General features: G+C 35.0%; 2 protein-coding genes across 2 annotated transcripts; both read left to right on the top strand.

Annotated features, from left to right (window-relative positions):
• The first annotated feature begins 3580 nt into the window (after nt 1-3580).
• On the top strand, nt 3581-5485 carry LOC147559044 (uncharacterized). Its single transcript, XM_086657713.1, has one exon. The coding sequence runs from the start codon at nt 3698-3700 to the stop codon at nt 5420-5422; it is 1725 nt and encodes a 574-aa protein (XP_086513839.1). The 5' UTR covers nt 3581-3697; the 3' UTR covers nt 5423-5485.
• Nucleotides 5486-7484: 1999 nt separating this feature from the next.
• On the top strand, nt 7485-12563 carry LOC147559043 (uncharacterized). Its single transcript, XM_086657712.1, has 8 exons — nt 7485-7787; nt 9938-10205; nt 10286-10489; nt 10560-10649; nt 10733-10840; nt 10924-11226; nt 11322-11395; nt 12358-12563. Exons 2-7 carry the CDS (start codon nt 9942-9944, stop codon nt 11352-11354), a joined length of 1002 nt encoding a protein of 333 aa, XP_086513838.1. The 5' UTR covers nt 7485-7787; nt 9938-9941; the 3' UTR covers nt 11355-11395; nt 12358-12563.
• The last annotated feature ends 2369 nt before the right edge of the window (nt 12564-14932 follow it).

Raw genomic sequence — 14932 nt, 5'->3', positions numbered from 1 at the left:
TCAACATCTCCATTGCGACACTCAATTTAAAAAATTCTGAGTGCCATATATGATTTTTAGAGTTTTTTTTTTTTTCTTAAAAACTCTCTCCAATGCAACACTCTATTTGGATCTATAAGATGACTTGTCCAGGGTAGAATAGAGATATCTCAAGAGGACACTCTATCTCTTGAGATATCTCTAATTGTCCAACTCATCAATACTTGAACCAATAGAAACCGAGTGTTCTATATTTTCTAAATAACTAATTATTTATTTACGAAAATAACTATGCCACATAAGTACATAAGATAAGTTTAGAGTTTTGCATTGGAGACACAAAAATTGAGGATCTCTATTTTCGACACCTAAGAGTGAGAATCTCAATTAGAACTTGACACATAGGATAAATAGAGATTTTTTTGAGTTTTGTATTGGAGATGCTCTAATTTTTTTTCAGATTTAAGTTCTAGTGAGAGAAAGCAAAACCCTTTTCTCACTCTATTGTGGAAAGAAATACCCATGTACAAGTATTATGTCTAAGGATGTCAATTTTGAGAGGGAAAATGGAAAGAAGAATATCTCTAAAAGTTTTCTTGAATGGAAACTGGGAAGAAAACTTTTATTGCTTGAAAAGCTAGGGTTTAAAATGACCTTAGATAATTTGGTTAGATCGGAAACTTGAAAAATGGAAAGAAAAATATCTTTGTTAATCTAATATGTCAAATCTTTGGTTTGGAATTCATTTCTACAACTTTCAAGTGGATCTTTCTAAATTCATTAGAGAGATAAATCTAAGGAAGAAGAATAAAAAAGGAAAGAGATGATAGGAGGTAGAGAGAGAAAATTTCTAGAGAGAGAAAAAAAGAGATGATTGTGGTAATTAAAAGAAGGTATTTCTATAAAGTAAAAAGGAAAAGTTAACCGTCAAATGAACGGTAACGGTCAAAGGGGGCATCTAGGTATTTTGGATAAAGTAGGGGGCTACGCGGGGAGTTGGATCAACGATAGTCTTGATACATCAAAGATTTGATAAGCTCGATAACCGCCCATTCAAACTCTTACAAGACCGGGCCTATAGCCCAACTAAACTATGGCCTAAAACCCAACTACATTATTTATACCCTAATAACCCCAATTCAAATAACCAAAGATTTCACCTTCTCTGGGATTCGAACCTGGGACCTCCAGGGTTCTGGAGTTTATGTCAACACCTTGGAACCACTTGGGCTACCAACGGTTGACAAATGAGCATCATACGGTCAATCAATCTATTTAAATGGGGAGAAGTTTAGCGAGAGAATCGAACCAATAAAATCAATTTTTTTAAAAGTTGAGAGAGAGAGAGAGAGAGAGATCAGCAATTTGGATATATATATAAAGAGAGAGGGAGAGAGAGAGAGAGAGAGAGAGAGAGAGAGAGAGATAATTGACTTGGTTAAGGGAGGCCAAAACAAATCAAAGGATCTTGTTCAGGAACTGCACTCAATTTAGTTCATTCAAAACTTTTGTGGTTATTAATGAGCATTGCTTTTATAATACATATGATGGGGGTTGAAATATTATTCCATTCATGCCTTCAAGATATTTCTAGTTGGAAATGTTTCTTGAAATTTTGCTAAACAATGTATATATTGTGGATCATTATTTTGTTTATTTTCACTGAATTTGAATCATAATGTTGATCAAAGGAGTGTGCCATAGTTGCTTCCCCGGAGTACTTCAGTTGAGCAAATACTGCATCTGTTGTTGTTAATCTAGCTAGCTAGCTTTACAAGCTGATCTTCGATGCGCAAAGGAAATGATGTCTTTGGTTTGAAATATTCCATTCACGCCTTCTAATATATTTAGTTGGAAATATTTCTCGAAATTTTGCTAGGGATATCTCTTGAAATTTTGCTAAAGAATGTATATATTGTGGATCACTTCGTGTCTTTCACCGCATTTGAATCATATTGTTGTTCAACAGACTTTGTCGTACGTAGTTGCTTTTGTGGAGTAATTTAGCTTAGCGAATATTGCACCCGTTGTTGTTGTATAAGCTACCTAGCTTTAGAAATTGATCTTAGATGTGCAAGGAGAATGATATGTTCTTTGTTTGAGTTTATCCATTCATGCCTTCGAGTATTTTTAGTTGGAATGTTTCTTAGAACTTTGCTAGTGAATGTATATATTGTGGATCATCATTTTGTGTTTTTCACTATATTCGAATTCCTCATTTAATCTTAACGCGGCCACTATGAATTGCCGACTGCATTGTAACTGTTCCCCGAAAGTAAATTTGTTTCTTCCCTTCCATAAGCACCAAGCGACACATATCCTTAGCTCAATTACCTTCTCTTCTTAACTACCCGATAACCAACCACATAATATATAATAAAATTCCTGCTACCTCCAATCTCAATTCTAAAGGTGGGCAAATCCATGTTTTTCGTGCCACACGACACGTTCTGAATATATGATCGACATCTTCATCTTCTTCTTTACAATAATCACAAAATTTAGATATTTCTTCGCTAAATCTTAGAGATCTTTTCTTCGTATGGAGGGCATCATGAAGTACTCTCCAAACGAAGGTTCTGACTCTTGGTGTTAGAGTAAATTGTTTCCGCACCTTCTTCCAAGTCAATCCGTACAGGAGTTCAAGAGTAACCGAAGTTAATGGCCTGTCTTTCACAATCTTCGTATATAATTCTTGTTGTGTGGTTAGTCTTCTCAACTAAAATTATTCAAGACATGTAATGGGTCTAATACTGCAGTTGAGTCTTTTGATGTTCCTGGTTGGAGATTGTTTGGAAAGTATAGAATTCCTAATACTTTGAAGTTAAAGTTAGTTATATTTTTCTTTAAATGCATAAAGCTTGAAATGTTACTAGACATTTTGCTAAAGAAAGCTGAAGTATTTGAAGGCATTTAAATAGGTTTAATTACCTAATAGGACACTTAGATCTTGCTTCGTTATTCATTAGAAGGTTGTTTGATAACCATTCTATGATCTTATTTTGATTTGAATCTTATTTTAATACATTGTTTAGTCTCATTCTTGATGTGCTCCATCCGCCCATGTTCTAATGAAATAAACTATATAAGAAAAGTCCAAGATTTTGGCCCAAATACGAAAAAAAACCCACTCGGAAATAATAATGTAAAAAAAACCAAAATTTTAAATTGTTGACAACACTTCTGAAATTGTTGGCAACACTTTTGAAAATGTTGAAAACACTTTTTGAACTGTTTCACACATCTACAAAATTATTGAGAGAAAATAAAAAATTGTTGAGAGCAAAGTGTGATTTGTTCAAAAATTTTCAAAAAAGTTTCGGTAAAACTGTATTCTTACAAAATGAGTTTTTTTTACATTATTATTAAGATTTGGGTATAATTTCTTATTACTCCCAAATTTTGAGTTTTATAATTATCTTCTCTAATATTTTTGCCTTTATCGTGCTAGAAAGAGTTTGGACATTAACAATGATTTTAGATGGGCTTGGGCTTGGGCTTGGTTGACTAGAGTTGTTAGGGGTTTGATTGTGAATGAGTACCAATACCAAAATAACTGCTAGGGTTAAGACTCGGTCACTAAGATATCCAAGTATAATAGTGAGATTAAGGGTACAATTAGGGTTTCTGAAAAATATTATAAGTATTGCATAAACCCTAAACAGAAGTACATCTTCTTCTCATCGATCTTAAGCAACTAATTGTCGGAATTAAGATTATGGAGGAGGAGGAAGGGAGTAATCAAGACATCCTAAGCAACTTGGACGAAGACATTCTTCATCACATTCTTTCTTTCTTGGACACAAGTGAAGTAGTTCAAACTAGCATCTTGTCATCAAGATGGAGGTACCTCTGGAAATCTTTTCCCTTCCTTAAATTTAACAACGACGAATATTTTGTTGACAATGTAATGTCCAATCGTGATAAGTCCTCGAAAATAAAGAGTTTTCGTATCTCGTATCCTAAATATGTTCCTGGAGGAGGAACCTCTAGATGTTTTAAATGGATCAATACTGTAGTTGAATGCGGTGTCGAAGAAGTATATGCTTGTATACCACTTGAGGATCAAAAATTACCTCTAAATCTCCTATTTGCTTGTCAATCTCTAAAAATATTAGAGTTGGAAAGTAAGGCTCATGTTTATTTACCTGATTTGATAAATTTACCAAGGTTAACCAAGTTGGTTCTTAAAGATGTTCAGTTGGAGGGTAAGGATGATGTTATTAAGAAGATAGTCTCAAGTTGTCCAATGCTTGAATCTTTATCCCTATTAGACTGCAAACTTGACAACACCATCTTTGACATCTATTCTCTTCAACTCAAGCACTTGATACTTAATATTGATGGAGAGCATATCAAGTTATATACTCCAAATCTCATATCGCTTGAATCCAAACTATTAGTAATACAAACTCATAAAGTATGTCTACTTCAAAGTTTACCCACTTTCATGTCACTGAGGAATTTGATACTTAGCGGTCATATATTCGATTCAATGAGTTTACCTAGTCTCCAGAAGCTAGTTCTTCAAGGGGTTCACTTCGGCGGTAAGGGTGACATCATTCAGAAGATTTTGTTAGATTGTCCTGTTCTTGAGTCATTGTCTCTAGAAGATTGTGAGTTGGATGGAAACATTCTTGATATTTCTTCTATACGACTCAAGCACTTATCACTACAATATTGTAGAGACTTGAAATACATCAAGTTAAATGCCCCAAATCTTATATCATTCGATTGTATCGGTGTTGAGTGGAAGTACTTTGATGTTATAGGGAGCCTAGATGCTTTAGCTAAGGCTGAAATTGACTTGGCTGCAATAGATGAGGAATTCAGATCATATGGTCCTTTTGATATTCCTCCAGTTATTGATGAAAAAACAAGAAAAGTTTATTCACTAGAGTTGATTAAAATGCTCAAAGCATTTTATAACGTGGAAACGCTGATCTCACCATCAATATTGTTCCTTCAGGTGCTCTCTCAAGCTCGTTTGTACTTAGAAGAAAGTAACACAATCCTTGAGTTCTCTAAGCTAAGACGCTTAAATTTGTCGGGATGGCTCCTAAAAGACTGTGCAGACACAATAATATACTTACTTGAGATCTGTCCTAAAATAGAGTTCCTTCATTTGACGACAGAAGCTACAAAAAGCTACTACAGAACGCCACCTATTTCTTCATCGTTGCAATGCATGTTATATCACCTCAAGTACATTAAGATCATACATAACGAAGGATCTCCAAATTCTGATGATATTAGGTTTCTTGAAATTTTGTTGAAGAACAGTCCAGTCTTGGAGACCGTGGAACTTAATTCTACTAGCAGAGGTTGGAACCGTACAACTGAAACACTGAACAATCTTCCTCAGAAGCTACAAGCTTTGCCAAGAGCATCACCTAAAAGTGTGATATTTTTGGTAACACAAATTCATTGTACTGATTGGTAATACAAATTTATTAGTAATGGATATTACAGTTTGCATATATTACAGTTTGAACCCATTTTCTTACTCTTTTTTTTCTTGTCAGCGAGATAAGAAACTGACTTTGAGATGATAACTCAGGTGATGGAATGACCTTAAGATATTATACCACGTGAATTACTTAAACATAATGGAGGCAATAGTAGGGGTGGGAAAAAATGCCCGCGAATCGAATCCGACTAACCGACTAGAATTGGTGGACAGACACGGACACAATAGTCTGACCTTTTAATTGTCCGCCCGATTACCCGCTTATACAATCAATGTCTATATCTATATATGCATACTATTTGTATACATACATGTAAATGTATACGTAATATGTGTACCGGGTCAGTGTGTGTATATATATAATAGGATGTGGGTGTTTGTAATGTAGTGTGGTTGTGTGGGATGCCCAATTAGTCGCGCACACCCGTAAGCCAAAAGATTTGGTGGAGGCTGGGAGGTTCATAATTAAGTCAAACCTCCTCTCTAGCTAACACTCGTAATCATGGGCCGAGTTTTAAAGCGCTTGCCTAGTTTTTGGCACGCTTACATGGTTGTGCTTTGGTTCTGGTAATATTTTGCTCGATATTCGGTTGTCCAGAACTCGTAATGCCAGACTTTTTTGGCGGGCTTGACCGGAAGGGAAATGGACACACAAATTTTGTGAAGTGTCCGTCTAAGTCTGCCCGCTTGTTGTGAAGTTCAGAAGACTTGACTGTCCGAACCGGTCTGATAGGGTGATTGTCCGTGGACTGCAACGGAGAAGAGATTTCACCGATTCCCACCCCTAGGGAATAGTATAATCAATTGATTATGAACAATTTCTATTCATAGTGTTCACATTAATGTTACAAAAAGATATGAAAGATAAATACAAACAATAATGATGCTACGCCAGATGAGAATCCCCACCCAATCCTGAAGCACTGACGTGGCCCGCCGCCCGGACATAGCATCCTACGTGGAGTGCAACGGAGAAGAGATTTCACCGAATTTCGAATATGGTCCCTTAAAATTCTTGTAAGTTTTTCCACTTTCAAGTCGTTGAGGACTTTGAAACTTATATATATCATAAATTCTGTTTGAGGAGTACTTTACCTAGTCTCCAAAAGTTGGTTCTTGAACGGGTTAGCTTCGACGGTGAGGGTCCGTAAAATATTGTGAATTGGATCAAGACATTCTTTATATTTCTTCACTACAACTCAAGCACTTATTACTACTAGATTGTGGAGAGTCAGAATACATCAAGTTAAATGCCCCAAATCTTATATCCTTCAGTTATAAAGGTGTTAAGTGGAAGTACTTCGATGTTACAGGGAGCCTACATGCTTTAGTTGAGGCTAAAATTGACTTGGGTGGTATATATAGATAAGAAATCAAGTTCAGATCATCATCCAGTTGTTGATGAAGTAACAAGCAAAATTTTATTCATTAGAGTTGATTAAAATTCTCAAAGCATTTTATAACGTGAAAACTCTGATCTCATCATCATTATTGTTCCTTCAGCTTCTCTCTGAAGCTCGTCTCTTCTTAGAAGAGGCTAAGACAGCCCTTGAATTTACTAACCTAAGGCACTTAAAATTGTCGCACTACAAAACAATACGGTATTAGCGACGGAATATTACCGACGGTTTTTCATAAAACCGTCGGTAATGTGTCTAATTACGACGGTTTATAAAAAACCGTCGGTATTGACCTTTTGTACTAACGGTTTTGCTCAAAGCCGTCGGCAAGAACCTTATTTTACGACGGAATCACAGGGAAAAAAAAAGGAATGAGAGAAGTTGGCGTCAAGGTATTAACGACGGGTTGAAAAACCGTCGTCTATTACTACTACTAACGGCGTGGGAAAATGAAATTCCGTCGTTGGATGGAAAACAATTCCCGCAAAAAAAAAATCCAAACGCGCCAAAACTTTCGCAACCACGGTAATTTCCCAAATCAGTTCACTCTCTCTCAAACCCACGATTTCTCCATCTCTTCTCATCTTCACTTCTCTTCTCTTCTCCATCTCAATCTCTCTAACTCTCCTTCTCCCTCTCTCATCTTTTCATCTTTTCAGCTCGAATTTTACCTCTTGGAAGTTGAGGTTTTCTTTGTTCCAAGACTAGGGTTCTCTGGTTATTTCTCCTAGAAAGCTAGGGTTCTCTGGTTATTTCTCCTAGAAAGCTAGGGTTCTATTTTTCTTCTTCAAATTACGAATCCAAGGGTGGAGTTCTTCTTCATCACAAAGGGGCAAGACGAAGATATCTTTTTCCCTTACAAATCGACCACATCTCTCTCTCTCTCTCTCTGCTTGAAGTTGATCCAGGTTATCTGTCCATCTTCATCTGGATTTCAGGTTTGTTATCTACTTTGAACTATGATTAAGAAATCCTATTATTTGATTTCCATTTCCATTGATCCTATTATTTGATTTAAGTTATGATTAAGAAACCCTTGAAGATTATGTTTCCTGTTCATAAGCCTGTGTCAATCAAAGAGATTAAGAAACCCTTGAAGATTATGTTTCCTGTTCATAAGCCTGTGTCAATCAAAGAGATTAATGTTTGTATTGATTGTTTGCCCTTGTTTTTTTATTTACCAGGGTAAACAAGCTTGTGTTCATATTGTTTTAGTTCTTTACCAAACCCTAATACTCATAAACTAGTCCAACTAAAAGGCCATAACATCCCAAAGTAGATGATGGTATCCAGTTATGTGTAAGATCAAAACTGTTTGTCATTAATTTGATTAAACTTATTAATGTAGAAGACAATCTTGAGGGAAGTTATCTTCTGTTACCTTTCTGTAAAAATTCTCTATATATGCCTAACCATCAATATCTGACTTGGAAAATCTACGCCCCATCCTTTATTTTGTAATCGATCTTTCATCTGGACTAGTTACACTTATTTTTTGTATCCCTTTGAGGTTTCTGTGGATTTATCCACGTCTCATCTAGGCTGTCTTCCTATTGTTGTACAAGTATCCATTTGTTCATTCTAGATATGCCTAGTTTAAAATCAGAAGAGATCAAAGTTCAAGTTGAAGATAATAATGTACTTGTGATAGGCAACTTTTCATCTTTATCTACTGTTTCAGTTGGAGACAATCATCTTGAAGGAGCCATACCAGATGAATTCGGTCAATTGACGAGCTTAGGTTTCTTTCAAGTTTCTGGTAACAATCTATGTGGTATTGTTCCTCCTTCAATTTATAACATCTCTTTTATGGAAGTCTTCGCTGTTGTAGGAAACCATCTTCACGGTCAACTTCCATTTGATATAGGCCTCACTCTTCCTAATCTTGAGGAGTTCGCAGGAGGTTTAAACAGTTTCACAGGACACATTCCAGTTTCCTTTGCAAACATATCTGGGCTTCAAAGGCTTGATTTAAAAGATAACAGTCTAAGTGGACCAGTTCCTATAAGCTTAGGGAAAATACAAAAGCTAACTTTGCTTAATTTAGGTGAAAATCAACTTGGATCAGGGGGAACCAATGAATTGAACATTCTTACTTTTTTTGGTTATAGAATTAATGGATATAAATTCAAAATTGTTTCCAAAGAGGTCAAAGCTAAAACGCAAAGTAGTGGTGTAACTTTAGATGCAATTGCTCCCTGCGTCTCAAGTGCAAAGGATCGAAATCCAGTTGAAGCAAAGTTAACATATTATGGACGAGTGACTGATATAATTGAAGTGACATACCGACAAGGTTGTAAATTTGTACTATTCAAGTGCGATTGGGTTGATGTTAACAAAGGTAAAGGAGTGAAAGTTGATGATCTAGGTTTCACACTAGTTAACTTCACATATCCATTGTCGACCCAGAATGAAGAGCCTTATGTATTGGCATCTCAGGTTTCACAAGTTTTTTATGTTCAAGATCCAAGTGAGCCGGAATGGCATGTTGTGGTAAGAAATAAACCGAGAGACACTTTTGACATGACTAGCCGCGAATTTGATGATCAATTACTAGATAGTGATCCATTTCTTATTCCTAACACTATTAGTCTTGATGATGAGGAAGAAGTTAATATTATCAATGAAGATGTGGCAGGCGAGATAGTTGTTGCAGATAAACCTGTGACTAGAACTGAATGTGGAAATAATGAAAATAAAGACGAGGATGAGGACGTTTGCGACTATGAAGACGAGGATGAGGACACTTGCGAATATGAAGACGAGGATGAGGACGTGCACGAGGATGAGGACGTGGACGGATATGAAGACAAGGATGAGGAGGGAGATGAATACGAAGACGAGGATGTGGACGTGGATGGAAATGACTCTTAAGCTATTTAAAATATGAATAGGGTTTGGTTGTTCATTTGATTGATTAGTTATGCTATATTGACATTATATTAATTGTTTTGTGATAAACTAATTGATATTTTATTTGAGAAGTTGTCTTTTGATTAATTATATGGTATATCGGTATCTCTACATTGATTTTTACTAATCTTCATAGTTATTTGTCTCTTTAAGTTTATTGTTTATGATATAACAGGGTAATGGCTGAAGATCAACAAATTCCAACAAAGAGAGGGAGGGGGCCAACCCAATTATCATGGTTAGATGACCTCCCACCAGGAGGAACGTTAAAAATTGAAGTTGACAAATATAAGCAGCCAATCGGATCAAATTCAACATACTTGTCGAGTTATATTGGATATTTGGCAAGGGATGTGAACAGATTTCCACTTTCGATAACTGATTGGAAGAAAATGGGTAAGTTTAGAGAGGAAGAGATAAATAAAGCTATAGATCAGATTAAGGTAAATATTTTAACCTACTATGTTTAAATTTTTATTGATGGATGTGTCTTAATTATTGTTTACTATTTTCTTTTTACAAGCAAATATTCGAGATTCCTTTTGAATGTAACAAATTTCTATCGGAGAGGTTGAATGCAAGATGGAAAGATCACAAATGCACCGTGAAAAAGGAACACTTTTCGTCATATGACAACCTAGACGAGTGCCTTGCTAATCCACCCGATGGGATTGAACCGAGCGAATGGATGAATGTTGTTGATTACTGGAATTCAGAAGATGCGAAGGTAGTTACTTATAGTAAACACTAGCTCTATTTATAGTGTATATTTTAGTAATTTTGATTATTTAATATAGAAACAAAGTCGTCAAAATGCAAAAAATAAGGCTCTTCAGCAAATTCCGCATACAGGAGGTTCAAAATCCCATGCCAAATATGCTGATGAGGTAAATTACTTTCGTCTCATTCATATCAAATCATAATATTCAATTAATTTTGTGTTTAACTCTTTCAGTAATTGCTTTAACAGTTAAGAAAAGAGCTTAATGCATCCCCTCCTCGGACAACAGTATACAAAAAGACTCATACACGGAAAAGAAATCTTGCTCCAGTAAACGAATTGGCAGCAGAGAAGATTGTAATTATTTCATTTATATATATGATATATTATATTTACTATATGATTTAATTCTAACTTATTAGATGTGGTTGCATTGACAGGATAAAATGGAAAAACTACAACATCAAATGACTCAGGAAGATGGAGAATTTGTTGATTCAGGTCCGAATGATATTTTCGCTCAAGTGATGGGACGTGATAGAGGCGGTCGAGTTCGTTGTTATGGTCCAGTAAAGCCAAAGCAGTTTTGGGACAGAGATACTTTAAATTCAAGAAAGAAGAGAAGATCAGATGATGTTGAAAAAAATCAACAAATAAAGGATTTACAAGATCAACTCAAAAGTGCATTAGCGAGGTTGGAACAACTTGAAAATGATCGTTCTGGTGGCAGCAACACTCAAAAGGTGTGGGCTCTTAAGCTTTTTAATCAAAAAAATTAGTGACCAATTTTATATTTTGACTATTATGTTTAGGTTTTGATGATCAAATTCTTATGTAGGATTCCCAAGGCCCAACACCAGGCCAATCTTGATCGATGCTTCATCTTATTTTGGCTTTGAGAAGACGATCATAGTAAGTTATTATTTATTTGACATTGTGATAAGTTACTTATTCATGTTAACAACTCATATGTTACTGGCCATGATAAGAGTGAGTCTGACCAATCGTTTTCTGTTTAAGAGTGATCAAATTAGTTTAGAGTTAATCTTATTAATAACGGTACATATAGGTTGTCTTATCGTTCTTTAGCCAGCCTTAGTCACAAAGTTGATGGTTATGTTAGTGATGCTGAATTTGTATGCTGGTTTGGAATATGAAAAAGAATGTTTCTTTCGATCAGAAGAGGCATGTGCAGCAAAAATCCATAAGTTAGAACTCGAAACCTATCATAACATTATGTTGAGTCCTGTTGATATTGTTTATCTTGTTCTTCAGTAGTAAATTATAGATTTCTTTGTATTTTTATCTCTTCTCCAGTAAGACTTTTTAAGAAATTGTGCGACTTAATTGATAGATACAAAATTATATCCTTGCAATTAAGATAGCAATCGTCTGATTGGGACCAACACCAGCACGAAGGGGACAACCTGACCTCCCTAGCAATGGAATTACCATAATTAGTTATATTAGTATATACTCGAGGAATTGATAACTTAATAATGAATGATTTTCTTATCTTATTAGTTAACGCCAATGATTTCGTAATCTACATTATTCTTCTGAATTATGTATGCGTTTAATTTTCATACCATTTCATCCAAAATTTTATCTCTGATTGATATCATGTGGGTATAGATTTACATGTTTCCAAGTGATTTTTAGAGTAAATTCATTAGTCTTCTTGACTTAATATTACTTGGTTTGAATCGAGTGATTCACTTGAATAACTTATGAAATCAGATTTGAATTGAGCTAATTCTATATTGAAACCCCCGATCGAGTTAATTAGCATATGATTGAAACTTTATGCATTTGTTTAATTTGTTCATTGTTTGAGTGTTTAGTACTCACACGTTATAAACCTTGTTATGCAGGATATACATGGAGTTTTGAGAGGATAAAGAAGATTTTTAATGAAGATTAAGGGTCGTAAAGTAGTAGACACTAAAGTATGCACTTTTTATGTGTTTCGCATATTTGAATACAATTTAAATGTTGTTTCTTTTCAGGTGTCGACATTTTGGGATATGTTTGTGTTCACATTTTAAGATATATTAGTGTTAATGCTCGTTTTGTTCAATGGATGTGAATTATTGTTGCTTTTTGTGTCTTTGAAGGAATTATCTTGAGGGTTAGGCATTCTGCCAGTTAAAAAACAGGGGAGATATTGCAAAAAGATTTAAAACATTAGCGACGACAAGAACCGTAAGTAATATTATTACAAACGGTATATACATTGTCGGTAATAAGTATTAGTAACGGTTTTTTCCCGTCGTTGATGTTTAAAACAAAGAAAATAAACGTTGCCAAGATTCAAACTACAACGACGGTATTAAAAAAAACCGTCGGAAATGCTCAAAACATCAGCGACGGTATGAATAGAAACCGTCGCAAAGTCCGTCGGGAAAAGTGTCGCCGACGCCACTTGTACCGACGGTTTTACTGTCGTCGGGAATACTTTTGGCGACGGATTTTCACTATTAGTGACGGTAGAAAACCGTCGGTAATAAGCTGTTTTTTTGTAGTGTCGGTATGGTTCCTAAAAGACTGCGTGGAAACATTTATTTACTTACTTGAGTCTTGAGATCTTTCCTAAAATAGAGTCCTTTTATTTGACAGAAGTTTCACAAAGCTACTCCAGAAAGCCACCTCGCTCCTTCGTCGTTACAATGCATGTTATATCACCTCAAGTACATTAAGATTCAACAATTAGACGGATTTCCAAGTTATGATGATATTACATTTCTTGAAATTTTGTTCAAGAACAGTCCAATCTAGGAGACGGTAGAATATCATTCTAAAAGCAAATCAAGAGCTTCAAGTTTTGCCAAGAGCTTCAAGTGTGACATTTGTAATTCAATTTCAAACTGATTATTAGTAGTAATAGATATTGCTTGAATAATCTCAAGAACTATTTGCATATATGCTTGCAGTTTACACATTCTTTAAATGCATAAAGCTAGAACTTTGACTAGACATTTTGCTAAAGATCTACAAAAAATATGCACATTTGGGACGATTTTAAATGTTCCTAATGGACATAAAGTGTCCTCAAATGTGCTTTGGGGACAGTTCTCAAACTGTCTCTACTACTGGCGTCCCAGATAATATTTGGTACAGTTTTAGGGTCGGCACTGTCCCAATTGCAACTGGGACAGATAACAATTGTCTCCAATAAATATTAGGGACAGAAAATTAACCGTCCCTAATAAGTTGAAAGTTTTAAAAACAAATAAATTTGTAAATTTTCATTTATATAATATAAAATGTATTTTGTCCTGCTGCAAATGAATTAAAAATAATTACTTAAACAAGAAGAAAATTGTACTTCTTAGTCATCTCTAAATACCTAGTTCGTGAATATCAACAGAAAAAACATACAAAATTATGCTATTCGGTCTTCATGAATCGTCAAGATACCCAATCGTCTCCAGCTTTAATGCACCATTCCAAATGCCTTGAATAATTATCAAAGAGCTTGTAAATCCCTGTCGCATATCGCACATAATCAAATGTATGCGCATACACCTTAGTTAATAACTTGAAAACAATAGATAATTCAATGACAAGATGTAGGAAAAAGAATTAAAAAAAATCATAAGCAACGAAATTGACAACCTATGTTTCAAAATAAACAAAGTAATGAAGACACGAGCTAGCATCATCTATGAATAAAGAATATACATAAAAATTAAGTACATGTTTAACTAGAGACACCTACAAGTCATATTTGAAATGAAATTGGCAACCTATATGTTTCAAAACTAGTTGATAAGATCACATAACATTTTATGGTACAACCCTCACATAAGAAAACAATTGTTTAGATAAATATTATTCAATAAAAGGATGTCGTCTAGTTAGGTCGAATTTATAAGCATTAAGGTGTCCATGTTACATAGGGCGTATTTATGTCTAGATACCAGTTAATACCTATGACGGTGTCCATATTACCCACACTACAAAAATACGGAGTATTTGTAACAACGTGTTGTAACTGCCTACATGGAAGCCGTTACGAAAGACACAATTATAACGGCTTCAGAAGTCGTTACAAGTAAGTTATTTCAATTGGCGCCCTAGCTGGCGCCGACATTTTGGTTGTTGTAAAACGGATTTCGTAAACACAGGTCGTTACAAAGGACAATTAAATGGCGCCAAATGCTTTCCCGCCTAAATTTTTTTTTCGTATTTTTATAACAGGTGCCTCCCTGTTATAACCGAGACTTGTTATAACGACTTTATTTGAGGAAGTCGTTATAAAAAGTCGGATTAATTATAACGGTTTGTCGTTCGTTACAAGTGGGTCCAATTGTAACGGTCTTTTTATTTGTAGCCTTTTTAATTAAATTTTATTTAAATTTTATTTTGTTCATATAATGTGTTCGAACTCAATCTTATATAGTTAATCAAGCGCGTGTAATATTAACAGGAGCGGATGGAGACAGA

Source organism: Eschscholzia californica, unplaced genomic scaffold, assembly GCF_041429995.1.
Source record: "Eschscholzia californica isolate CP2 unplaced genomic scaffold, dmEscCali1.0.p SCAF_2, whole genome shotgun sequence".
Lineage (NCBI taxonomy): Eukaryota > Viridiplantae > Streptophyta > Magnoliopsida > Ranunculales > Papaveraceae > Eschscholzia > Eschscholzia californica.
This window is presented reverse-complemented; position numbering and strand designations above follow the sequence as displayed.

Excerpts from the sequence above, each read along its gene's own strand:
- LOC147559043 (XM_086657712.1), top strand. The coding sequence starts at position 9,942 with ATGGCTGAAGATCAACAAATTCCAACAAAGAGAGGGAGGGGGCCAACC. Across the intron at positions 10,650-10,732 it reads ATGCCAAATATGCTGATGAG|TTAAGAAAAGAGCTTAATGC; the intron begins GTAAATTACTTT and ends TTGCTTTAACAG. Across the intron at positions 11,227-11,321 it reads GTGGCAGCAACACTCAAAAG|GATTCCCAAGGCCCAACACC; the intron begins GTGTGGGCTCTT and ends ATTCTTATGTAG.
- LOC147559044 (XM_086657713.1), top strand. The coding sequence starts at position 3,698 with ATGGAGGAGGAGGAAGGGAGTAATCAAGACATCCTAAGCAACTTGGAC.